The sequence below is a fragment of the Myxocyprinus asiaticus genome, chromosome 13, assembly GCF_019703515.2.
Source record: "Myxocyprinus asiaticus isolate MX2 ecotype Aquarium Trade chromosome 13, UBuf_Myxa_2, whole genome shotgun sequence".
Lineage (NCBI taxonomy): Eukaryota > Metazoa > Chordata > Actinopteri > Cypriniformes > Catostomidae > Myxocyprinus > Myxocyprinus asiaticus.
In genome coordinates, this window is record NC_059356.1 from 6,272,823 (window position 1) to 6,300,722 (window position 27,900).

A 27,900-nucleotide genomic window follows, 5' to 3' on the forward strand; every position below is an offset into this window, starting at 1 on the left:
CGCAAATCTGTTTGTTTTTACCACATGCGGGTCTCCGTTAAACTTCAAAAGTGAGCGCAATCATTTGGATTAAATTGTGCCTTGCGGGTAGTAATCATGCAACATCATACCGCGACTTTAGTTTAAATGTAATAAGTTGTGCAGCCCATGGATGTCTCAGAGGTCCAAGTGTTTTGGTGATTTATCTTCATCATTTAAGCGCATATAATACAATAAGCAAAGATGAGACTTTTCGGCACGAGAGTGAATCTGCACAGTGTTTACAAGATGATTGTACTATATTTAACTGTATATAATGTACAATAATGCTAAGGGTCCTGATTAGGGCTGAAGTGATTAGTCGATGTTATCGACAACGTCGACAATAAAAAATTGTCTTCAAAAATGAATAGCACTTTTTGTTACGTTTTACAAGTAACTGGTTTGCATATGTCCTGAAAGTAATAATAATACAAAAATCAAACATAACTTTTCATGATTCAGGCTTTGTTTAAAGTTTTGTGAGAGTATTCACCTTATTCAGCTCCACCCCTTTTCCCAGCTCCGCTCATGTTGTCATCTAACTTCCTGTTTGTATTGAAGCTACTGAGAAGAGTTGATCAAAATGGATTACGTATGGGAGCACAAAGTATTTTTCACCAAGAGTTGATGGTCTGAGTCTACAGAACACCTTTATTACCTGAAAATGCTCGTGAGGTGTTTTTTTCTGTCACTAAATGTTTTTTCCAATACACATGGAGGTAAATTGGACCTGGCAGCTATGAGACACTGTACTTTTACACAATACAAGAATTTAATTGTTATACATGTAATTCTGCTTAATTTTTAGGTTTCCACTTGTTAATAATTTCTGTTAAAATGTGTAGTTGATATGAAATTTCCAACAGTGACAGCTCATATTATTACACATGCAAGTCTAACATTAAAGAAAATTATTAATTGTACTTTTTAAAATGTATTTTTCACCCTGCATCTTTTAGAGGCTTAAATGTGATTCAAATAGATGTAAACGTAATGTGAAATGGTATGTTTTATTTTATATGTATATGTATGTATAGATATAGTTGCACCCTTCCCCAATCCCGGATTAAAATCTACTCTCCTTAACAATAACACGATGGGTGAATGACACGAAAAGATGGCCAGCTAGAGGTTTCTTGCAGAGATATTTTTAATGAATTTGTGTTGTCTCTTGGAGTTTAATGAGCACAGAGGCACATCAGTACGTCTACAGCTTGAAGGTAGGATGTTGTGTTTTTATTGATGTGCTCTTTTAAAATCTACCCGCTCTGAAAAGAATGTTTTGTTTCATGAAATTGGAATCGTTAAGTGGAATCAGAGTGAGTCTTGTTCAATTCCTTGCTATTCCCATCCCTAGTGTGGGGTGGTTTGTGGTTGGGTCTCCACTGCAACAAAATCAGATTTCTCTCGTAAACCGTGCATGCAGTGACCTTTTTTGAGGTCTGCTATGCCCTGAGGCCTTGTGAATGATCAAGTCTCATGCTCTGTCTCTGTGCTGTCTTGCCCTGGGATGAGTCTGTACTATAAACTTCTGATCAAATGACTCAGTCAGTACTCTCTCAGTTTCACAGTGTGTAATACATCACTTTGAGGATGCCGATACTAAGTATGAGTGCAGTGAGAATGTTGATTTGTGTACAGCCTCCAGAGGTAATGTGAGGGATGCACCCATACTCTTACCTGTGTCGGGTCTGGTGCTGTGCCCGTACTCAAGGTCATTAATGTTCTTTGCAGGATATAAATACTCCCATACCTAAAACCGATACCATACAGCGTTCATGCAACATCTGTTGTGTAAACTTTCTCTTGAGTAAAACAAAAATGCACTTAAGGATAAGGAACAAATGTTAGTGCAATGATCTTTCCATGGCATTTAATATTTTGGCTTTGATTATCATTTATGTATTTCTTTCACCAGTAAAAAAAAAAAAAATTGTTTTGGTTGAATTGACACGAAATGACCCAACAGACAAATTAACAGTTAATGACTGTATTTACCGTGATTCTCTCAAACCATCAGTATCACTGTACTGTATTTGAAAATAACAGCATTACTAAAAATACAATTGAACAGTACCTAATAAGTATCAGTACTTGTACTCGCTCTCTAAAAAACGGTATTGGTGCATCTTTGCCAAACCCTGTCAAGTTAAACATTGTGTATGGGCTTAAATGGATTAGATGGCTGAGCCCCACTGGTTAACATACAGTCTCTTACAGGTTAATCTCTGGTTAATCTGTTTGGGTGGCTATGTGAGATCTGACTGCAAAGCTGCCATAAGGATTTAGATGGCTGTGTAGATGTAGACCTCAGGTTTCATTCATGAAATTCAAGCGGAATAGGGCTGAAAGGATTAGTCGACGTTATTGAGTGTCGACAATAACAAAAATTGTCGACAAAAATGTTCGTTGTCGAATAGTCGTTTGATCTCATTTAACATAACTTGAGATCACATTAAACTTTAATGATGATGCGCGAGAGCAGCACTGCATTTCTCGCCTGACTGAGGAGAGGAAGAATTACACAGCTCACAGTCCAGATGCACTCTAAACTTTCCAAAAAGCTTCAGGTGATGAAGATCGCAAAGTATGAGGGAATTATAATACAGAAATACAAAATAAGTAAATATGGAAGCACTCTCGTTGTGAAATAAGTGGCGCTGGAGCAAGACTTGCATGTCGAGCATCTTTAAAGGAAACACCCGGCGTTACATCTTAAATGCAGTTATATTTAATGCATTATAGCTTTATTAAAGTTCAAATAATAAGGAAGCAGGTCATGTAAATAACTATAAACTCAGAAACTGGCATTTCTCTGTGCGGTCAGCGCCTCTTCTATGAGTTGCGTGAAGTGTCCCGATCTAAGGGGGAGAGATTGAAACTGCACCCGACTGATGCACACTCTGTCGCAGGGACACTTGATGCAGCTAGATTATAATGTGATTGCTTGCGACTTATTGAATCATAATATATGTCACTGTGCATTTCTTATCATGAAGAAAATTACGAGAGAGGTTGTTTTTTGTGTGTTTAAAGATGGATTGAAGTGAACAAAGGTGAGAGAGGGTAGTCTTTACCCCATTATACACTGCAACAAAATTTGTTTTTGTTTTGGCTTGTTTTCCAATATAAATATCTACAACTTTTTACTTTAGAAGCTATACTGAGAATGTATTTATCTGAGAATGTTGAATATAATATTAAAAATACAAATGTTTTAAAATATCTAAAAATCCTTTAAAAAAGATGCATTCACCTGAGAAGCAGCATATAAGATGTTTAGACTTGCTTTTAGAGAATAGATCTTGAATACAAGTATATTTTGTCTTTAATCGAAGTGAAAAAATACACTTATATACAACCCCAATTTCGAAAAAGTTGGGACAGTATGAAAAATGCTAATAAAAACAAAAAGGAGTGATTTGTAAATTATATTCACCCTTTTCTATATTGAAAGCACTTCAACTACACATTATATGATGTTTTTCCTTGTGAATTTCATTTTAAATTTTTTTTTTTTAATGTATAGTAATTTCAAATCAGATGATTGCAACACGCTCCAAAAAAGTTGGGACAGTCGAGTGTTTACCACTGTGAAACATCACCATTTCTTCTAATAACACTTATTAAGCATTTGGGCACTGAAGACACAAGTTTGTTAAGTTTAAAAAGTGGAATTTTCCCCCATTCATCCATTTTGTAGGTCTTTAGCTGCACAATTGTACGGGGTCTTCGTTGCTGTATGGTGTGCTTCATAATGCGCCACATATTCTCAATTGGAGATGGTCAGGACAGCAGGCAGGCCAATCTAGCACCCGCGCACTCTGCTTACACAGCCATGCACTTGTAATCCGGGCAGTATGTGGTTTGAAGTTGTCCTGCTGGAAAATTCCAGGCCATCCCTGGAAAAGATGTCCAAAATTTGTACATATCTGTCTGCATTCATGGTGTTCTCACAGATGTGTGAGTTACTCATGCCATGGGCACTGACACACCCCTGGCCCATACAGACACTGGCTTTTGGACCTGATGCTGATAACAGCTTGGATGGGCCTTTTCCTCTTTGGCCCAGAGAACACAATGTCTTTCTTTTTCAAAATCTTTTTTAAATGTGGACTCTTCGGACCAAATAAAACACAGTTCCACTGTTCTACTTTCCATCTAAGATGAGACCGAGACCAGAGATGTCGGCAGCGCTTCAGGACAGTGTTGATGTATGGCTTCTGCTTTGCATAGTAAAGGCTTAACTTGCATCTGTGGATGCAGTGCGAGTAGTATTGACTAACAAAGGTTTACTAAAGTAATCCAAAACCCACGTTCATGATATCCATTACAGATGAATGATGTTTTTTAAGACAGTGACGTCTGAGGGATCAGAGATCACGTGCATTCGGAAGTGGTTTTCGTCTTGCCCTTTATGCACTGAGATTTGACCAGATTCCTTGAATCTTTTAATTATATTGTGCACTGTAGAGGGTGAAATGCCCAAAATCCTTCCAATTTGTCCATTGTTCTCAAAGTGCTGGATTATCTGCTGAAGCATCTGTTGGCAAATTTACAAGTCTCGAATGATCCTTGCTCTTGAAGGACTAGGCTGTTTTTGGAGGCTCCTTATACAGAATACAGTACTATGGCACAATTGCCTCACCTGTTTAACATCTCCTGTTTCACAACGCCTTATTTCATCTCGTCAAATTGTTATCAGTCTTAAATTGCCCCTGTCAAGTTTTTTGGAGCATGTTGCAATCATATGATTTGAAATTACTGTAAATTTTCAAAAAACAATGAAATTCACAAGGAAAAACATCATATAATGTGTAGTTGTAGTGCATTCAATATAGCAAAGGGTGAAAATAATTTACAAATCACTCCTTTTTTGTTTTTATTAGCATTTTTCATACTGTCCCAACTTTTTTGGAATTGGGGTTGTACAAAATACAGTTATATAAGACATTCTCTTAAAGCAAGTCTAAATATATTATATGTTGCTTCTCAAGTAAATGTATCTTGTTTTAAGGATTTTAAATGGAAAACAAGACAAAAACACTTGATAATAGGATTTTTTGTAGTGAATTTCTTCACTGAATTAAACTTAAGTACTTTTTTTCCTTTAATTCAGTGAGTCATTTAGAGGTGTTTTTAAAAGATGATTTTGTCCACTTTATTGTTAGTAAGTACGTTTAATACAACCTTTTAAGTCGGGCACAAGCTGAATAATCGGTTAAGAGCTAATGATTAATCATTGCAATAATCGCTGAATAATCATTATAATAATCGTTAGATTAATCGATTATCAAAATAATCGTTAGTTGCAGCCCTAATGCGGATTTAATTTCTGTATAAGATAGCAATAAAACCATTCGTCACATGTAGGAATTGTTTACCCAAAAATGAAAATTGACCAGATTCATGTTAGAAAGAAAGTCATACGCCTTGGGAATAGATTGAGGGTGAGTAAATGACAATTAAAATTTTTGGGTGAACTATCTCATTCATTAGGATTGAGGTGTTGAATATGACTCATACGTCATTAATGTGCTTTGTGTTTGTGATTCCAGGAGCTCTTACGGTGGGACTGGTGCGTCAATGTCAGACCATTCATGGACGAGACCGAACCTGCATCCCCCCACGACTCCCACCAGAGTGGGTCACCACACTCTTCTTCATCATCATGGGCATCATCTCCCTCACGGTCACTTGCGGCCTGCTGGTGGCCTCTCACTGGCGCAGAGAAGCCACAAAGTATGCAAGATGGATTGCCTTCACAGGAAGTGAGTGACACGCTGATTTGCGGCATTAAGTCTGCACAACATTGAGGATTATTCTGGCCAAGAATCGCCCATTTAGCAAGCAAGAGACTAAAGGCCCGTTCACACAAAGAACGATAACTATAAAGATAACTATAACCATAAAGTTTTAAAAATCGTTCTAACTGTAAGTGAATATCGGAGTCCACACCACAACTATAACGATAACAACACAGAGGATCGATATCGTTCAGATCACTTTTAGAGCTTTTTTTAGCTTATGAGCTATTAAAAACATTGACAGCCAATCATAATCCATCCAACTTTAAAGGGTTCGAGTCACAATGTGCACTCATCTTCAAAATAACACATTCCATCACCAGATCGGCACTTTTTATAACACACGCAAACTAATTGGAAACTCCAGCTCAAGAACCGACTGTTTTTTTTTTTTCTTTTCTGCATTTTCTTCAGTATTATCGAGATGACTAAATGGCATTAAGGCATAAAATTAGTATCCAGCGCTAATGTCGACAACATTATCTTGTCTCCTTTGAAGTTGTATGCGGCTGTTTTTCTTTGGTTTCTTTGTGAAACGTGGAGCAGAAGCAGTTCATCTACATCCATTTTCTTGACTGTGAACATAACTGCAGCGCACACTTAGAATACTGTAAGCAGAATGTTATCGTCCGTTGGAGTGGACACCAATATGGTTATTATTAGTTATTGTTATAGTTATCTTTCTTGGTGTGAACAGGCCTTAAGGCTGTCAAATTCATCTAATTTAAGTAAAAAAATCCCCCTACTCCTAGGAGTTTCAGAGCACGAGCCAATCTGGCGATTTCATCCTGCACTAGCCATTTTTTGTGTGCAATATGCACCAGGTGGTCACTGAACAAACTGTGGGATTCCAGTGGCCGTACCATCTGAGGCTGAGACTAGGAGGTGATTATCGTCAGATAGCTTCTTTGTTTCTCAGCTGGAGCTTCACGTCTCCATCTCCCCACTCCATTCCTCCTCTGTCTGTATAACTTTCTCAGAATAACACAGTTCTCCACTCTGGCCTCCCCCTCAGAAAGCAGCTGGGCAGTAGCCCAGTAACATTGCCTTTACCCTATCAAATGAGGTGTCTGTTCTCAACTGTGGAAAATGTATAATACCAACCAATTTAAACGCATGCACACAAACAGGCAGTGAGATAGATGATCTGTGTGGTTTGGGGTTTTAAATGGATCTGTCGAGGTGTTGTGTCTGATGAGCGTGTGTGCAGCATCTGTTGTTGTGTTTGCTCACCGGAGACTATTAACTTTCTTCTCTCTTTTTCAAGCTAGTTTAGACCCTTTGCCTCTCCTGTAAAAAAAAAACATCTTAAATTTTATCTTTCCCTCTGGATGAAAATTAATCAACTTTTACAGTTTTATTGCTTTAAGCGTTTATCGAGAAATGACGGTAGTTGAGGTCAACATAAAACAACCATTTGACTTGCCCAATCTGCTATATTGCACAGTGAAAATTGGAGAAAAAATATAGTGCGTGACTAGGGGTGCCACCGATCTATATCGGCTGATATTCCTTTAAATCGTGGTATCGGTGATCGACCGATTGCTCCTTAATTCAAGGTAAATTTTTTTTATCACTTCATTCATCAGTTTAAAAGACATGTGAGAAGATCAAGACAAATATCAATCAAATATCAATCAAAAGTTTTACAAATTGAATATTAGTACTTCATCAGGAAACACGACAACGTCACTAAGGTGCGTTGGAGAACACTTAATCTGCATCAAATCAGCATCAAAATAAAGCATATGATGTCTTCTGTCTCTCAGTTTTTCAGCATTAGCAATAGAAATGCTGCTAATGCAGTTTTTAACACTTGTAAAGCATGTGTGCCTCGTGGATGGTTAAACTGCAAAGAATTTAATACGACCAACTTAATTAGACATCTTAAAGTGCATCATCCTGCGGAGCACACGGAATTCACAAAGCTGACTGAAGGCAAAAAGACGGCACAGCATGAAGCAGCCACAAAGCCAGTAAGCAAAAGCACACTGTTTGAGCACATGGTAAAATTAGCTAGAAAAGAAAGCTAAAGAGATAACAGCTAAAGTCATAGAGTTTTATAGCTCTCGATGACCAGCCATTTTCGGTGGTCGAGGACCGAAGCTTCAAGAGACTCATTGCACACATCGAACCCCATTACTCACTCCCCAGCAGGAAGTGTTTTTCTGATGTCGCCCTGCCAGAACTATAGAACAAGGTGTACTCACACGTTGATGCTTTCCTACATGACGATGTGAGATCCATAAGCTTCACTACTGACATCTGGAGCTCTGACATCAGTCCTACAACAATGCTCAGTTTGACAACGCAGCGGATTGACATTAACTTTGAACTCCACTCGGTAATCCTGCATGCTCAAGAGCTCCCTGGATCCCACACAGCTCCCTTTCTGACTTCGGACTTCGAAGGGATGCTTCAAAAGTGGAATATATCCATAAGTAAAGTTCATGTCGTAACTAGGGATAATGCCAAAAATATTGCAAAAGCGATACAAGATGCAGACGTTTGAAGTCTGTCCTGCATGGCGCATACACTCCAACTGGCGGTAAATCATGGTGTTCTCTCTCAGCGCTCTGTGAATTACATGGAAGGTGAATTTTGGGTCATTTTAAGCACTCGCCTCTGGCATACTCACGAATCCAAGACTTACAAATTCATATGGGACAGCCTGTGAAGCAGTTACAGCAAGACATACCAACTCGATGGAATAGTACGTATTTAATGCTGCGTTCTCTTGCTGAACAGAAATGTGTAATTGCTGCTTACATGGCTGCAACATTCACTTCCTACCAGTGGGGCCTTATGGACAATATAATACACCTGCCTAGCCCATTTGAGGAGCTAAGGGACTTGAGGACTTGAGAAGTAAGTTCGCCGACAGCTTCCACAGAGGATGTTTATCCTGCCTTAACTGCTTTGAGGCGCCTTCTTTCAAAGACGGATGATGTCCAGGATCATGGAGTCAAAACCATGAAAACCACGTTTCTGGAGTCTGTGGAGACAAGATTCCGGCAGATAGAAATGGAACCCCTTTACTGCATGGCCACAATTCTTGACCCATGGTAAGAATTTATTTTTTTAATTTTTGTTTTCATCCAAGCTAATTAATTAATGAATACATTAATGAACGAATGAATTAATAAATAAATATTGTGTGATATTGGCCAAAATCATTTTGCGCACTGGTCTGACTTGACATTTAAATTTAGTTAATTACAGTAATTCAAAAATTGTATTAATTATTAATTATAAAAAATTATTGCAATAATAATAAGCTACTCCACCCTCTCTCCCTGCGTCTCTCTCATCTTTCTCTTAAAGCTATAAGGATCGGTTTTTCCCTGATACTTTCAAACCCCAAGCAAGGACGATGATCTCAAGACTTTGTGAGTCCGGGCACCCCGATATCCAAGATATGCTGGCAAGCACAGCTGGTCCCTTTACTAAAAAACAATGATTAAGTTCATTATCATCAATGTTTGAAGAAGTATTGGAGGAGAATGAAACGGATCAAGAAAGTAGCACCCCTGGCTCTGTTCAGCTGCACAGTTACCTGTCGGAAGCACCCATTTGTCAGGATAAGAGTGCATTGGCGTACTGGTGAGGGAATAAAGAACGCTTTCAGGTTCTTGCAGAATTAGCTTGATCATACCTGTCTGCTTCGTGCACCAGCATGGATAGTGGACATCTTTTTAACTCTGCTTCACACGTCATCGACACCAAAAGGAACAAACGGGCATGCAAGAGGGCAAGGATGCTGCTCTTTGTAAAGAAAAACTTACCATGCAAGCTCAGTGACAAGAAGTTGTCTAGACTACAGTTGTCTATTTCAGGTGCATTTTTGTTGTTCAATATTTTTTCTGTTTTTACAACAGATTTGCATTACTTGTACCAATGCTTAAGTAACCTGTCATTCATTTTTATTTACTTTTTCTTCAAACAGCTGAGTTGTTTGTTTGATTTATAAAGAATAGAAGCATTTATTTTTGTCACTGTGTATGTGCACATTATACATTTGCACATATACAGTGAAATTCTTTTTTCGCATATCCCAGCTAAGCTGGGATCAGAGTGCAGGGTCAGCCATGATACGATGCCCTTGGAGCAGATAGGGTCAAGGGCCTTGCTCAAGGGCCCAACAGTGGCATCTTGGCAGTGCTGGGGCTTGAACCCCTGACCTTGTGGTCAGTAATCCAGAGCCTTAACCACTGAGCCACCACAGAAATCGTTCTTAAGCAGTTAGTGTGCTTAGAATGTTTTTTACATTACTTTGGGTTTTTTTAGAACATATTTTATTTGAACGTTGCAGCCTCATTCACATTTCTTGTGTTTTATGCATCTCCTGTGATATGTAGGCCTACTACCTATGTTACAATATTTCACAATATCAGTGTTATTTGACTGACAAAAGGCATGTTTAACAACAATCAGTTTTCTAAAAAAATGTTTTAATAAATGTTGGAATTACGCTAAATGTAAATTGTTTTCTGTAATATATTACAGATTGGTTCATTTGGCTACAGAAAATGGCTTGTAGAAGTAAATTAAAAGTTAAAAAAAAGAATAAAGAATATCGGAATCGGCCGCTCGCTGTGTTAAAAAAATCGGTTATCGGTATCGGCCTCATATTTCCTGATCGGTGCACCACTATGCGTGACTTTCTTATCCAGAACAAGTCCATTTAAAAAAAATAATAATAATAATTTAAATAAGCAATTCCTGCGTTATGGATGACATTTGCAGTGAAAACGTGAAATTTTGCTTAACAAATGAAGTACTCATTGCCAGTATATTGAACCATTTGTATGTATAATCAGTTCCCTGAAGACAGAGTCCAGAAATCAAATACAAAAAATAAATAAATGTATACAGTACAATAGGGCTGCACGATTAATCGAAATAAAATCAAAATCGCAATATGACCTTGTGCAGTTATTAAACCGCAAAGGGCTGCGATTTAATTAAACATATAAATTGTCTGCTCTCTTCAAAGTTTGTTTGCTGTCCTGTCTGTATTGTTAATACATTATTACAGTGTTTTCAAAGCGGTACTATGCTTCACTACGCCATCTCGTGCTCAGAGTACCAGATGTGCTCTGATCTTGGTTTCATTTGCTTTGCTTACATGCACTGAGCGCATTATATTTTAAGCCAGGTGTGCTCATTATGCCGATCGCAAGACTACCATTGGTCGTCTTGATAACAGGCCAAAAGGGAAAGTGGATAGAGACAGAAACGACAAAATAACGAAAATGGACTTTAAACATGGACTTTTTACTTCCTCGCTTCTGCAGGCGAGCGCTGTGCAATGAAGACCAGTAGTAGTTTTGTCACATTTCATTCTTTCTGAAAGTTTAAAGCTGTTAAAATGTTTCTTGGTCATCAAATTTCACTGTAAACTACTAAAATGTTTATTTGAGTACTAATATTATGTGAACCTTAAGCAACATTTTAAAATAAAATAAAGCATGTCATGACCCCTTTAAGAAACTGGCCAGAAATGTGCACTAAAAAAAGTAAATAGGGGTAATTATGATTTAATGGAAACCTTAAAGGTTAAGGGTCTCTCCTTCAATGTAAGTCTTTTGGGATTTCTTTCACCCATTTTATTGTCTGCTAAGCAAAAATTGATTAATTGGTTAAAAACTGTACGATTTTAGGTGTCGTGTTAAACAACCCCTATCCCTTCAGTGTGAGCAAGAATAAAAATGTGATGCTTGCCTTAGGGAGTGCCGCTAAAATATTTTTGATTCAATTGAGTAAACAAAAGCTATTTTTAATTGGCCGATAACATTAGCTCCTGATTACCTCTAAACATAATTAGTTTAATCGAATGTTTCTATGTTGTGTAATCAAAAGCCCAAATTGTATAATCAACACCATAGTGTGTCACGATGGTCACGTACGGTCTGATTATGAAATACACATTCTTTTTCTCATTGTCTGATGGCTGGTATTGTCTGTGCATGCAGAGGGATGCTGTTGAATGGAGAAGTCATTTAGCTGAGAATCACATACGTAGTGGCATGGTTGCCATGGTGACAAGAAAGAAATAGCCCTAACAGTCCAGGTTCTGCTTACCATTTGTGATCCTCAGTGACTCACTTGTCTTTTTCGATGGCTTGTGGGGGTGGTAGTTATGTGGTTTAAAAGAACAACAGCTCCTGAACTAAAACATTCTCCGCAGATGGGGATCATAACCTCCACCATCAGGGGTTAGATTTGAAGACTAATAATAAAAACCTCGGGAAGGTAGCATGGAGCTAAAATGCAGTAATAATAGCGCAGGTTTGCTGCGGCACAAAACAAAAATATTTTTTACAGTTGAAAACAACAAATGTAGAAGAGATTTTTTTTTAAATGTTTTTTTTTTTTTTTTACTTGGAAACATTTCTCTCAGTGAAGTGTAAAAGGTTTTAACAAACAAGTATTTAACAGAGTCAAAAACAGGCAGTTTTTACATTTATGCAATTGTTTATGCAAAGCGATTTACAGTGCACAGTTCAAGCTACTGAATTTGTCAATGTGCATTCTCTGGAATTGAACCAATGACTTGTTGATGCTAGCGTCATGTTGGCTACACAAATGGGATTGAATACAAATCTACAGCAAATATTTAGAAAACATACTTTACTGGGGGCCTGGGTCGCAATTTCGGATCCAGGGCGTGCTGTGTGACTCCAGTCAGGCTTCCTAAGCAACCAATTGGCCCAGTTGCTAGGGTGAGTAGAGTCACTTCGGGTTAACCTCCTCGTGGTCGCTATAATGTGGTTCTCACGTGGTGAGAATAGCGTGAAGCCTCCACACGTGCTAGGTCTCCGTGGTAACGCGCTCAACAAGCCACGTGATAAGATGAGATTTGTCTTCCGCCACCCGAATTGAGGCGAGTCACTACGCCACCACGAGGATCGCCACCACGGGGACTTTGAGCGCTTTGGGAATTGGGCATTCCAAATTGGAGAAAAAAAAAAAAAAAACGTACTTTAAGAAATGTTAGATTAAAGTTTGAAAAGCTCCTATTGACTGAATTTTCTGCATTAAAAATGTAACCAACAGTGATGACATCATTGTGGTATTGCATACTGAATTACGATTGGTCAAATCTGGTCTTGTAGAAAAGCGTTACTATAGCTACATTTTTATCAAATGAGTTTAACGTGTCTCATTGAATGTAATGTGGCAGTTTCCCAATGAAATGAACACTAGAAAGTTGATCGACTTGTATGCACTTTTACGCAAATCAGGATTAAAATGGCACATTATCAGTTCATAAACCTTTGCCTTGTTCCTCTCACAGTGCTACCTTATGACATTTACACCCTTTTAATATTGCGCATGACATGTAAGGCGATATATGTTAAGGTTTACATTACTTAATCTACATTTACAAGCTTATAAACATTAGTTGAACACGTGAGTCAAAAGTGTCATAGGGGCGCCACAAAATGACATGATGGTTGCTTCGGCAATTTAGTTTTTCAGCTCACTTTTGCTTTCATGACACTATCAGTTAGGTTTAAGGTTTAGGGTAGGGAAGATTTAAAACTCGATAAAGCATTAGCCTTAAACACCTCATCTGTTTGGGAAAACATTTAACTCACTTTTAGCACCAAACTTTTCACCTCAGAACTGCTGCAATACCTGTAATGAAAGTGAAAAAAAATAAAAAAACATGGCGCCACAGTCACGTAATTTTCAGGTTTGTCTGGTCTTGTCTTCCTTGCATGTATTCATCCAATTATAGCTGCCTTTACGCTGCACAGTGACAATGTGTTAATTCTTGTGTGCAGCTGACAGAATTAATGCATTACAGTCATGGGTGTCATAACAACAGCGAAGCGGCTCTGGTGTGGTATTTCATTTACACCAACAAACCAAAGCTTATTACTTGAACATTATTCTTTTGTTTGCAAGCACTGATCGTTCTTTTGTGAAATGCATATCTGGTTCATCTGGTACATTCACATTGATTCCACTGGCATGTTCTTTGGTAGTGCTGGAAGGCGTGCTTACATGAGGCGTGTTTGTTAAAAGCTCATTGCATGAGAGTTCAGGCTCCTGGTAGAGCTAACACAGGTGTCTGGACTAAAGCTGCCACTGGCCTCAAGCCACCTCGACCTGAAAGAGCAGCTTTGTATGTGTAACACTAGCCCCCTGTGTCCCCTCGCCCCACGCCCAGCTTGACCAGGTTACCTTCACTGCTCTGCGTCTGCTGTCATGTGAGCAGCTGTGGACCTGGCTCACGTTAACTTGAGCATATGGTGTGTCAGCAGAGACGGACGTAAATACTAGCTGCTGTCTGCATAAGCTTGTCTTCATCAGAATACAGTGCTTGACAACACCGAAATCAAATAAAGGTGACCTTCTTAGCTGAGTGAAAAAATAGCGTACATTTTGTTTGTTGACATAGTATTGGTTCATTTGGAGTTAAAATAGCAATGGCTGGCATCCTGTGAGTGTTTAGATATAGCCTCTAATGTCCATTTAAATGTAGAAAGTCACCTCCACTAAACTCAGACAGTTGAGCCAGACGTTCAGTATTAGTTGGCCCAAAAATAAAACTTTTGTCTTGACCTTGTATTATTATCTTTCTTCTGTGCAATGCAAAGTGAGATGATAGGCAAAACATCTGAGCTTCTGTTTTCCGTACACCAAAAGTGGGCAATGAATGTTATTGCCACGCTTTAAAAAAAGAACAAAGATGAAAATTATTTCCAGGCCAGATTTTGCCCGCGGGCCGCTAATTGAATAGCCCTAGACTAGACGATTATTAAAATGATTGTTAGATGCAGCTCTATACGCTAGTTTTGTGTTTAGAAATTTAATCTGCTAACATGGTTCTTACAATCATTAAACTAGTCTATAATAAAATAAATTATAGTTGCAGCTCTATATGATAGTTTTGTGTTTAGAAATTTAAAACATTCAAATAATTCTAATAATCGTTAGACTAGTCGATAATCAAAATAAATATTAGTTGCTGCTCTATATGATAGTTTTGTTTTTAGAAATTGTATCCACTAAAATCGTTTTTATAATCGTTAGACTAGTCAATAATCAAAATAGTCGCAGCTCTAGACAGTAGTTTAGAGTACCTCGCAAATCTCATATTTTTATTCTCCAATGTGTTTTACATTGTGTTTGGTCATGACATGCCAGAGGTTGCCATTTGTTTTTAACATGTGTGACATTTCAGAGCTCTGATGGAGAGAATATTATTTGTGAAAAAAGCTTAAATTCTATCTGTTCTTTACACAAAGCTACTGGATGCCTTCACAAGAATGTTTTTATACATCAAAGTAATATTGACTAGTTTTACCATACTTTTACTGTGCTTTTTTCTTATATATATATATATATATATATATACACATATGAAATCACCATCCACTTATGTTGTATAGCAGTGGTCGGCAACCTTTTTGACATGGAGTGCCATTTTTTTATTTTCCTGGTCAATGGCTGTGCTTAATGAAAGAAAACCTGTCCTTTTGTACAAAATAAGTACACACAGTTGATGTCACAAATTTGCTTATTTGATTGCTGATCACAAAATTATGTGGAATCTTAAATATTTCTTATATTATGTCATTGTAATCATGTAATCACTAGCACGCAAGCAATAGTGAGAGAGGAGCAATGACATTTTCCGCACCTGCATTCCAATCTACATCTTGATGTAATCCTTCCTCATGATCACAGCGTGTTTTCATCAGCTGAATGGGAGACTAAACACCATTCAAATGTGATGAGAACCAATGACTCGTGCTCGCATCACAAGCCGATCAACTATTTAGCCCTTTTTGGTGAATCACACCTGAAAAATCCTAAAACTTTATTTCCAGGTTTAATTTATATTTTGAATAGAACCCCTCGATGTGGGTTTGTTTTCTCTTTTAATCGTTTAATGTAATTTTGAGTGTGACTATGGTTTAAGGACGGTGTACCTGTATGCTGGGTTGGAAATCTCAAGGATTAATAGTGGTGTTTTTCTTATTACATCACGAGTTGTTCTGAAAGCAAAAAGAAACAAATGAAACACGGAATGTAGGCTGTCATCTGCACAGTCTGACTGAAGCAAAGCGGGCGCGTTTACTCGTGTGATTAACAGAAAGTGAAGCGCTGCCGGCTCGTGATTCGCAAATGGCTTGCACGCGCTGCACGAGTCTGTTGGGTATACTGCAGTCTCGTCACATTTTTACTTTTTGTTTTGCCTCCCACTCAGCTCATAAAAACACGCTGCGTGATCATGAGGAAGGATTACATCAAGATGTAGACTGGAATGCAGGTGCAGAATTTCATATGAATAAAATAGTCTGCTCCTCTCTCGCCATTGCTGGCATGCCAGTGATTACCCCTCCACGTGCTATAGGTCGCCGACCCCTGTTGTATAGACAACAGGAGCTAGTATGTTCTACCTAACAACTTGTTTCACAGAAGAACAATTCCTTTAACCATAAGGATTAGGGCTAGTCCTAGAACTACCAAATATATTTAATAGATGTTAAATATCAGCCAACGTATTGCTTATCAGTTATAACAAAAGGATAATCATCAGCTATCGATTGCAGGTAAGTTTTGGTGCATCACATCAATAGAAATCAGTTTCATTGATGCTCATGAACATGGTAATGGTTGACGAGACCATAAATAGCATAAAACTGACACTGTACAAATCATGATAAATCATTAAGATTTCACAAGTCAAACTCTAGATTATTAATTCCCCAATATATTTCAGTGTGTGTCAGTCCATCTAATACAAATACACTCTCAAATAGGTCTGCTGACAACATAAATGGTTCTCAGGATAGGTGTCAAAACTGGTGAAGCCTATTTCTGTAACCACTCTGACCATGCAATTACTATTTTTTTCTTCTTCATTGTGCTCAATAAAGCACCTAATCTCTTTTCATGGAACTCATTATTCCTTTTTTAACAGCATGATCATAGGCTGGCATTTACCACAGCAGGAAGTGCGCTGAAGCCATGACCTTTCCTCCAGCAGCCTAGTCGCTGCTCATCTCCATAACCCATTCCTTTTGTGTGCGTATAAAGAGCCCAGACCTGCTAAAGTGGTTTATGCAATGACCGGCAAGAGGCAGAAGCGTAATTCTCACGTGCTCAGTCTCTCAGTCAGATCGGCACACTTCTCTCACGGCCGTTTAATTGCAGCACAGCGTTCTGCTGAAAGATGCTATTATCCTGCTAATGGGCACCAAGATTGAGCAGAAACTGCACTCAGTAATCGATTAGCAGCTTCTGTTTTTATCTTGCTAAAAGCCTTTCCTCCTGGCTAACGTGAACCCATGCTGAGTGTTTCTCTTTGGTCAGGGAGGAGGTCTGTTTTAAAACATGACTGTTCAGAGGTTTGACGGCATGATGATTCAGAATGGACATTCCAGAAGTTTGCTGGTGTCATCGGTGTCCTACACTTATTGGGGAGGATCTGAACATTCCTACTACCAATTTTGGGGTCAGCAGCCCCAGCAGTCCAAATTGTCCTGAATATTTTAGTGGATTCATCGTGGCACCCTGTTGTTTAAGTGTACACCTGACTAGATTTTCCACCATTTGGATTTTTAATGAAAAGTGTTTTTTATTATATATATATATATATATATATATATATATATATATATATATATATATATATATATATATATATCTTCTCCTAAATAGTTTGACAGAATTTCAGCAGACCAAGCCTCACAAAAGCTATCAAATGGATTTTTGATTTTTAAAATCTCATTGAGGGCACCAAATATATTTGACAGTACAGCAAAAAAAATAAAATAAAATAATAATAATAACAATAAGCAAACAGCTAAAAACATTTTTTTTTTTTTTTTCCAGCCATCGTAGAGAAACAGAGAAACCTTAATTTTAATCTGTCACTGTAGAAGATTAAAAATGTTACACTGGTTATACACTGGTGTCCAGAAGTTTGGAATATTGTACAGATTTTGCTGTTTTGGAAGAAAATTGGTACTTTAATTCACCAAAGTGGCATTCAACTGATCACAAAGTATAGTCAGGACATTACTGATGTAAAAAACCAGCTAATTTGGTACTAGAAAATCACTTGCCATTATACGAAACACAGCTGAAAGCTATTTGGTTCGTTAAATGAAGCTTAACATTGTCTTTGTGTTTGTTTTTGAGTTGCCACAGTATGCAATAGAGTGACATGTCTTAAGAGCAATATTAGGTAAAAAAAAAAAAAAAGAAACAGCTTTCTCTAGAAACTCATCAGTCAATCATTGTTTTGAGGAATGAAGCCTATACAATGCTTGAAATGGTCAGAAAACTGAAGATTTCATACAAAGGTGTACACTACAGTCTTCAAAGACAAAGGACAACTGGCTCTAACAAGGACAGAACGAGATGTGGAAGGCCAGATGTACAACTAAACAAGAGGATAAGTACATCAGAGTCTCTAGTTTGAGAAATAGACACCTCACATGCCCTCAGCTGACAGCTTCATTGAATTCTACCTGCTCAACACCAGTTTCATGTTCAACAGTAAAGAGAAGACTAAGGGGTGCAGGCCTTATGGGAAGAGTTGCCACTTTTGAAACAGAAATAGTTAGAAAAGGTTAGAGTGAGCAAAGAAACACAGACATTGGACAACAGATAATTGGAAAAGAGTGTTATGGCTCTTAACCCCATTGAGCTTTTGTGGGATCAGCTAGACCTTAAGGTGCATGAGAAGTGCCCAACAAGATAGCCACATCTATGGCAAGTGCTACAGGAAGTGTGGGGTGAAATGTCACCTGAGTATCTGGACAAACTGACAGCTAGAATGCCAAGGATCTGTAAAGCTGTCATTGCTGCACGTGGAGGATTTTTTGATGAGAAATGTTTGAAGTAGTTTAAGAAGTTCTGAACATTTTTTTCAAATTGAAATAGTAATTTTTCACATTATTAATGTCCTGACTATACATTGTGATCAGTTGAATGCCACTTTGGTGAATAAAAGTACCAATTTCTTTCCATAAGTGCAAAATCTGTCCATTATTAGTGTATATATAAACCAATCAGCCACAACATTAAAACTACCTGCCTAATATCATGTAGGTCCCCCTCGTGCTGCCAAAACAGCTCTGACCCGTCGAGGTATGGACTCCACAAGACCTCTGAAGGTGTCCTGTGGTATCTGGCACCAAGATGTTAGCAGCAGATCCTTTAAGTCCTGTAAGTTGCGAGGTGGGGCCTCCATGGATCGGTCTTGTTGGTCCAGCACATCCCGTAGATGCTCAATCGGATTGAGATCTGGGAAATTTGGAGGCGAAGTCAACACCTTGAACTCTTTGTCATGTTCCTCAAACCATTCCTGAACAATTTTTGCAGTGTGGCAGGGTGCATTATCCTGATGATGCTACGCAGCCCCATTCACAGCAAGCTGCGATGCACTGTGTGTTCTGACACCTTTTTATCATGGCCAGCATTAGGTTTTTCAGCACTTTGTGCTAAAGTAGCTCTTCTGTGGGATCGGACCAGACGGGCTAGCCTTCGCTCCCCACGTGCATCAGTGAGCCTTGGGCGCCCATGACCCTGTCGCCGGTTCATCGGTTGTCCTTCTTTGGACTACTTTTGGTAGGTTCTAACCACTGCATACCGGGAACACCCCACAAGACCTGCCGTTTTGGAGATGCTCTGACCCAGTCGTCTAGCCATCACAATTTGGCCCTTGTCACTCAGATCCTTACGCTTGCCCACTTTTCCTGCTTCCAATACAAGAAATTCAAGAACTGATTGTTCACTTGCTGCCTAATATATCCCACCCCTTGACAGGTACCATTGTAACAAGATAATAAATGTTATTCACTTCACCTGTCAGCACAACTGTATATCACTAGTTTCATAACAGTGAGAATGAGACTATTAAGGCAGAGATGGTTTAAAATGAATCTGATTTCAATTTCAGCAATAACGGTGGTAGAGTTTGGTACATTTGATTCATTTCTGTGGATCGGTTCAAACTGGCGGCTTCACTAGTTGAAACAACCACACTGTCTTTTTCCAGAGCAGCCTGTTTTTCTCCTGAGGTTACCTGTGGGTTTTTATTTGTATCCTGAGCAATTCTTCTGGCAGTTGTGGCTGAAATCTTTCTTGGTCTACCTGACCTTGGCTTGGTGTCAAGAGATCCCTGAATTTTCCACTTCTTAATAAGTGATTGAACAGGACTGACTGGCATTTTCAAGGCTTTGGATATCTTTTTATATCCTTTTCCATCTTTATAAAGTTCCATTACCTTGTTAAACAGGTCTTTTGACAGTTCTTTTCTGCTCACCATGGCTCAGTATCTAGCCTGCTCAGTGCATCCATGTGAGAGCAAACAAACTCATTGACTATTTATACACAGACACTAATTGCAATTTAAAAAGTCACAGGTGTGGGAAATTAACCTTTAATTGCCATTTAAACCTGTGTGTGTCACCTTGTGTGTCTGTAACAAGGCCAAACATTCAAGGGTATGTAAACTTTTGATCAGGGCCATTTGGGTGATTTCTGTTACCATTATGATGTAAAAAGGAGCCAAACAACTATGTGATAATAAATGGCTTCATATGATGACTATCCTTAAATAAAAGACAGGTTTTTTTGCATGATCAGTCATATTTTCAAAATCAATGCCAAAATTTCACAATTTCTGCCAGGGTATGCAAATTTTTGATTACAACTGAATAGTGCAAGTTTGGCCTTTCCTGTATGTTGGCTAGACTTTTGAAATTAAACTTGGAGGAGGAGCTTGAGAATGTGCCCTGAGGCTCCCATGCAGGGGACATTTCCATAAAATATAATGAAATGTGACTGGTCACGCAGGGAACATCCAATTATAGTTTTTCACTGAAATTAACAAATTTACAGTAAATGTATTTTCTTGTTAAACATAATAGAAGTTTTACCATTAATTACAAAGTAAAATCGTACATTTTCCATTAAAGAAATCTGAATTTATACAATGTTTTACTGTAAAATGTCACATTGTCTTGTTAAATATACAGTATATATACGTTTTTACCATATGTTAAGGTTAACCACCGGTTAACCAGTTATTTATTTTTTTATTTTTTTTACTGTAGCATTTTTACATTCTTTTTCTGTTAAAATTACAGCCATTTTTTCAGTGGTGCATTTTTGGGACTTTTAGTGAGGACACACCCTCTGGTGGTCAAAAATTGTAAATATTACTAAATTGTGCTCCTAAAAACCTTGGAACACCTGATCACTATTCTAAGCAGGGTGGGAAACGTTTTGTGCCCACCACCCACAGTGCCTGGTGAATACAGAATTTTACCAGCCATTTGTATTTATTTATTTATTTTTCATTTGAAATGTATTAATGGATGTGAAATTAAACACAAAGCAATGAAATCCTGGCAGCTATCATAGTTTTTTTTTTTTTCCTTCACATTTTTATCCTCTAAAAAAGAACTCAACTACTAGGAACTAAACTAAAGAACCTAGTTCTCTTTGCATTTGCACTGTCCCTGGTTACGTAAGTGGACTTGTGTTCTAATTGAACATGTGTTACTTCAACAAAAGAAATACCAGCATTTGTGTCAATTTCGCACCCTTATTCTAACCCAACTCCTCATTCTTGTGCCTTTTTGTACTGCGTAAATATCTGTTACTGACTAGATAATAATGCTTTCCTTTTCTTCTTTCACAGTGATCTTGTTTTGTATGGCCGCCCTCATCTTCCCAATAGGATTTTACATCAATGAAGTTGGGGGACAACCCTACAAACTCCCCAACAACACAGTGGTGGGCTCCTCATATGTACTGTTTGTGCTTTCCATCTTCTTCACAATAGTGGGGCTCCTGTTTGCGGGGAAAGTCTGCCTTCCTGGCTGAACGAATGTTCCCAGCGGGGAACAGCTGGGGTGTTCAAAGCGAAAAATGCAACAAAACGGCACTCATATTGGAGCGGCATCTCCTGGGGATGAAATAATATATTGAAATAACTCCAAGCAACCAAGACAATTAATGCACACTACATATTAGTGCTCCCCTTTGCGCGACCTGTGCTTCTTTAAATCCTGTCTTTTTGTTGCACGTCCAGCGGATTTGGCCATTGAAGGACGCAGGGCCAATCCAAAATGGAAAGAGTGCATCGGTGGTAACCACAGCAGCTGCTTCCACCACAGTTTTGTTTTTGTTGTTGTTGTTCAAGGAATTATCTTCTATTCATTCAAGATCTGCAGTGTTTCATACATGGATGTCGCCCCCTGGGAAGAAGTGCGACTCTCAGCGGCCCAAGAGCTGGCCAGGACATTGCACTGTTACAAATAAGGGAAAGGAAAAGGAGAACAGTATTAAACACTTTTTGCTCAAACACTACATGAGGCGAAGGCACCAGGACTGCCGGTCAGGACCCTGCAAGGCTGTGCCTCACTGTTTCACCTGTTACACTATCTGACATTGATGGATGTGGCTCTGAATCCAAAAGAAACTCCTGTCTGCCCTCACTTGAGTGTTGGGGACGTCCAGTTTGGTTTGTGGTTTGACTTTATACCCAATCATCTTTTCTTGTCTTGATCGCTAGAATTTCAAAACCCTTAACTTGTTTGGTTTGATTTGGTACTGTGCCATAAACCTGTTTTGTTTTTGTATGAACGCTAAGGGCATGAGTTTGAATTCTGTTTTAGGAAGAACTACAGATGTACCTCATTATTTTGCATTTTCAACTATTTTCCCCCTTACCATGAAAAACTTGTGCCCTGTAAGTTTTGTTCTGCCTTGATCACGGACATTTGATTAAAATGCTGCGATTATGGTACATTATTTAGCTGACACTGAATAAAAGGAGATTAAGAATGATTGTGTTATATCAACCCTCTCTTTATTCTCTTTCTCAAACGATCCCCATAATGGAAAACAAAAATGAACTGTGTTGAGTGTATCTTTGCAATGGAACAAAATTAGAACTGTTTATTTATAATTGATGTATAATACGAAGGTTACATTTCCCCACAAGTTGTTGTTTATTTCATAAAATATCCTCTGTGTGTTTTTGATTTGAATGTGCTTTGGTTTTTGTTTTATAATAATCCATTTAAAGGGATAGTTTACCCCTAAATTAAAATTCTGTCATCTTGACTCATCCTCAAGCCCCTTTTGATAGTCACATGGAGATGGTAGGCAGAATGTTATTCTCAGTCACCATTCACTTTCATTGCATCATTTTCTTCCATCAAGTTAAGTAGAATTATTGATTTTCTGATTAATCACGATTAGGTTAATGATTGATTATTTGTCATTAATAATTTGATCGATTAAGCTTGTTGATCGTTGATGTGTTCAGTAACCTTGCCAGCAGATAGAGAAAAGACTGTCTATACAGTCATCCACCACTAGAAGGCGCACTGCCGATTGCGTGCTGCATGTCACGTGCTGTCAGCAACACAGAAGAAACACAGATGCATATCCTTCAGAGTGGGGAGGAATGTGATCATAGAGTGTTTCTCTATAGATGAACATTTAGGTCTACTGCGTAAATCGTGATAGTGTATGAAATTACGACATGACAACAAGCATTGATCACATCAGATCTTGCCGGTTTGAATTCACAACCAGCCTGAATGCATTTAAATACACTAAACTGAAAATATGTTAAGAGGAAAATACTAATTCTCGCATTATATAAGTGTATTTATTTAAATATTTAAAGAGTAGGCTACATGCACATACCTAACTTCAGTGGCTGTTTTCATGTTTTCACGTATCCTTCTACAGTAAGGAATTTTTCTCAGATGCAGTGCTGATGTTTTTAAGTTTGCATTAGAACGGTTGGTCAGTCAAAAAGCTTACTTTGTATAAAAGCTTTGATGAGGAAAAATATTCGTCTTCTATTTTTTTAATTTTTTTTTTATTCATTTATTTTATTTTTTAGTTTTAAGCCATTCACCACTTAGTTTATTATTGTTATTGTTAATGATTAATCAATTTTCATTAATTACCATTAACGATTGTCCATTAAGAAAATTTCTTAAAATTTGCATCCCTAATCACGGTCTTCATTTGAATGATCCATTCTTAAAATCCCAAGATCAGTCTTTTACTCTTTGCATAACCCTCTACAATGCAAGTAAATCACTTGTATATGTGACCAAATTTTGTAAAAATGTCTGTGATGAGCCACTGGCTGACAAATATCACTATATTAGAGGCTTCCCGATAGTGAGTTTTGCCAATACCAGTAACTAAGGTGGTGGAAAAGGCTGATAACTGATTAATCAACTGAAAGTTTTTAGAAATCGAGTTATTAAATATTAAAACATCTTATAAATACACAGACGCAAAGGCTACAAGAGTCCGAAATGAGTAAAATCCCAGATGTGCGCTTGTTGTGCATCCAAAATCACAATAATAACCAGAAAAAAAAAAATGAAGATTTGGTGCATAACAGTAAACAAGCCCGGAATACACCGGGGACTCTTATTTTGAAATGTTTGTGCTTCTGGTTCACACAAACACACAAGGGAAACAAAACTCTACAACATATTACAATAGAATCACCATAAAATAAACATTGTCATATGGGTTAATACTGTGAGCAGTAGTATATACTGTATACAGTAGGTCGACATTCATCAATAGTAGATCATCAGTGATCGCTTGTCAATTGTCATGTGTCTTTTTTTTATAACATTTTGCTTTAATAATCATGATTAATTTTATTTTTTTAATTACAAGGCCACAATCAGCATTGGTTTTTGCCGATAATCGTTAGTTCCAAATGCAACTATCGGCACCGATTAATCTGTAAAACCAATTTGTTGGTTGACCTCTACACTATTTATAGTTACATTTTAATTTTTTATATGTAATGTGATATATTCTTATTCAAGACATATTTATAGATTAAAAAAATTTAGAAAGCAAACATTATGTAAAACTAATGATAAAATTAGTAAAATTCATATTTTCGTAATGTAAGTTAGAAGGCCCCCTGGATAATTGACTGCAGTAGCTGAGAGAGAATTTCTTTCGTTCATAAGCAAAATGGACATTATAACGGAAAGATACCCAAATGAATCGGAATTGAATCGGAAAATCTGTATCAATACTAGAGGCAGACCGATATATCGGTTTTACCCATAAATCGGTGCTGATAGTTGCTTTTTGTAACTATCGTTATCAGCTAAATCTATGGCGATAGTTGCCGATAGTTTTTTCATCATTTTGTCATGTCATTCAGTGTGTTTTAGGCTTCTTTATACTTAAAAGTCCTGCGTTATGCGCCAGATCTTAATTTTGGGATTTTGGTTGAACAATAAACTGCATGTGGGATTTTATTTATTTAGGACTCATTGTCTGTGCCCATAATAGTAAGTTAAATCGATCGGCTGATTATTCGGTTATCTGCCTTTCCCACCACCTTGGTTATCGGTATCTGCAAAATCCACTGTCCACTCCTAAATGAAAGTGAATGGTGACTAAGACTGTCATTCTGCTTAATATCTCCCTGCTTGTTCAGTCAGTCAGTCATATGGGTTTTCTGTGAGGGCAAGTAAATGATGACAGAATTTTCATTTTTGGGTGAACTATTCCTTCAAGAAAGGTCATGTTCTCAGCCACCTTCTTTACTAAATTAATTTCATCAATGCTTTGGAAGACTGCACTTTCCTTGGATAATGTTAGTTATATGGACAGCAAAAAGATACAAGTATATTTATTCAAATTGTAGATGATTCTCATGAATGTATGGGGCAAAAGCATATTCTCTTGGACTGAATAATTATAAAAGATGTGTTTATAATAGAAATAACTCAAAAAAAGACTAATTGAACTCTCCAATAAGCATTCAGGCAAGAGTTGTACAATTGCTTTTGGCAAAGGTGCGTCACTCCTCGTAGCACTGGGACCTAAATTAATGTGAACTGTGAGAACATTGGTTGGCCGCAGTGGAAGATGTGGCCTCCACCCTAAAGACTGCTCCTGCTTTGGATATGTTTTTTTTTTTTTTAAACCCATCATAAAATTGGAAAAAGTGACATTTGCTTATATGGTAATAAAAGCTATTAAAAAGGGAAGGATGCAAATATATGAGTGACAGTATTATTTATCTTAGGATGTTAGTGGTCCTTGTGCACAGTTACTGTTAACAGATTCATATTTCTGGCAAGACAGCTGTTTTCTCTGCTTCTCTTTGTTTCGATATCTCACTGTATACAATAAAAGGCATAAAAGAAGGCATACTGCTTGAGTTTAAGTTGACCCATTGAACCCTCTGATACAAGAATATATTCATTCCCAATCTTTTTCTCTGGAAATTATGTTTTTGAGGTAGTTACACCTCTGCCTACTGTAGTGGACACTATACATTAATAATTAGGGCTGACAATCAACTAAACATTTTAATCAGATCAGTTACATGAGATGCCAAGTGATTGGTCCAATTAATCACATTTATCAATACTTGCTGAAAAAGACCCCAAATAAAGATAATTCAACATAATAATCAAAAACAATAACATATACAGTATTTAATCAATAAATGTATAGTTAAATACAGTTATATTAAATATAATTCAGATAGTTCACAGAAATGCCATTATTGTGTCTGAGATGAGTGAATACATTATGCACGACAAGATTTTACAATCTTTCTCTATTATATCACCGGTGTGTCCATAACGAATCCGTGCACTGTTTGGATAAGAAAGTGTCTTTGGCAACATGAGATCGTGAGCTCGGCTCGAGAACTCGTGTTCGAATGGCTCCGTCGGTTGTCAAGGAGATGCGTAACACCGCACAGCTGTCAGTCACACTTGAACTCGTCAAGGACGTTTGCTGATTCCAGAGCCAGGACAGAAACAAACAAGCGCACGATCCACGCTTCAGAATCACAGTGTTTTGAAAGTAAACATTAATAATATGACAACAGATTTTCCGCCAAAACACCATAGTTACTACAGCTATTGACAGTTATTACAATACAGCTGTGGTAATCTGGTGTGAGCCACCGACTGTGATTAAAATATAATAAAAAATGACTGATATGCTCTGAAAGCTTCCAACACTGTTTGAAAAGGATTTTAAACAGTACTACCAGTAACTGTTCAGTTCTCAAATAGTCGATAAATGTTGGAAAACCTGTGGCATCTGCAAGTTCCTCAAGATATCTACAATCATCTCAGTATGGGACAGAAGACCGGATCACTTGAGTGGGTGAAATCATGTACAACACATTCAAACTTCATATTTCTGCATTCATATACGTTTAATGTGCACATCATAAAGGCCTTCATCCTTCCTTCATTTCCATCTTTTGTTTCCTTCTTTCTTTTCTTCCTTTCTTTGTTTCCATCTTTTGTTTCCTCCTTTCCTTCTTTCTTTGTTTCCATCTTTCTTTCTTTGTTTCCTTCCTTTCTTTGTTTCCATTTTTCGTTTTCTTCCTTTTTTCCTTCATTTCCATCTTTTGTTTCCTTCTTTCCTTTCTTTGTTTCCATCTTTCGTTTCCTTTCTTCCTTTTTTCCTTCATTTCTAGCTTTTGTTTCCTTCTTTCTTTCCATCTTTCTTTGTTTCCATCTTTCCTTTATTTCTTCCTTTCTTTGTTTCCACCTTTTGTTTCCTCCTTTCTATGATTCCATCTTTCATTTCCTTCCTTCCTTCCTTTTTTCCTTCATTTCTATCTTTTGTTTCCTTCTTTCCTTTCTTTGTTTCCATCTTTTGTTTCCTTTCTTCCTTTATTTCCATCTTTTGTTTCCTTTCTTTTCTTTCTTTCTTTGTTTCCATCTTTTGTTTCCTCCTTTCTTTCTATGATTCCATCTTTCATTTCCTTCCTTCCTGTTTTCCTTCATTTCTATCTTTTGTTTCCTTCTTTCTTTGTTTCCATCTTTCTTTCTTTCTTTGTTTCCTTCCTTTGTTTCCATTTTTCTTTTACTTCCTTTTTTCCTTCATTTCCATCTTTTGTTTCCTTTCTTTTCTTTCTTTCTTTGTTTCCATCTTTCGTTTCCTTTCTTCCTTTCTTCCTTTATTTCCATCTTTTGTTTCCTTTATTTCCTTTCTTTCTTTTTGTTTCCAGCTTTCCTTTATTTCTTCCTTTCTTTGTTTC

General features: G+C 37.6%; 2 protein-coding genes across 2 annotated transcripts in view; both read left to right on the forward strand.

Moving 5' to 3' along the window:
* mosmoa (modulator of smoothened a) overlaps positions 1-26,033 on the forward strand; it is a 50,766-nt gene extending 24,733 nt beyond the window's left edge. Inside the window, exons 2-3 of the mRNA XM_051714532.1 lie at positions 5,580-5,792; positions 21,511-26,033. Coding sequence (XP_051570492.1) covers positions 5,580-5,792; positions 21,511-21,695 — 398 coding nt within the window. The 3' untranslated portion in view covers positions 21,696-26,033. The remainder of the gene's footprint in view (positions 1-5,579; positions 5,793-21,510) is intronic.
* Positions 22,060-27,900, forward strand: part of vwa3a (von Willebrand factor A domain containing 3A) — a 45,748-nt gene continuing 39,907 nt past the window's right edge. The window contains 1 exon segment of the mRNA XM_051714815.1: positions 22,060-22,153. Coding sequence (XP_051570775.1) covers positions 22,060-22,153 — 94 coding nt within the window.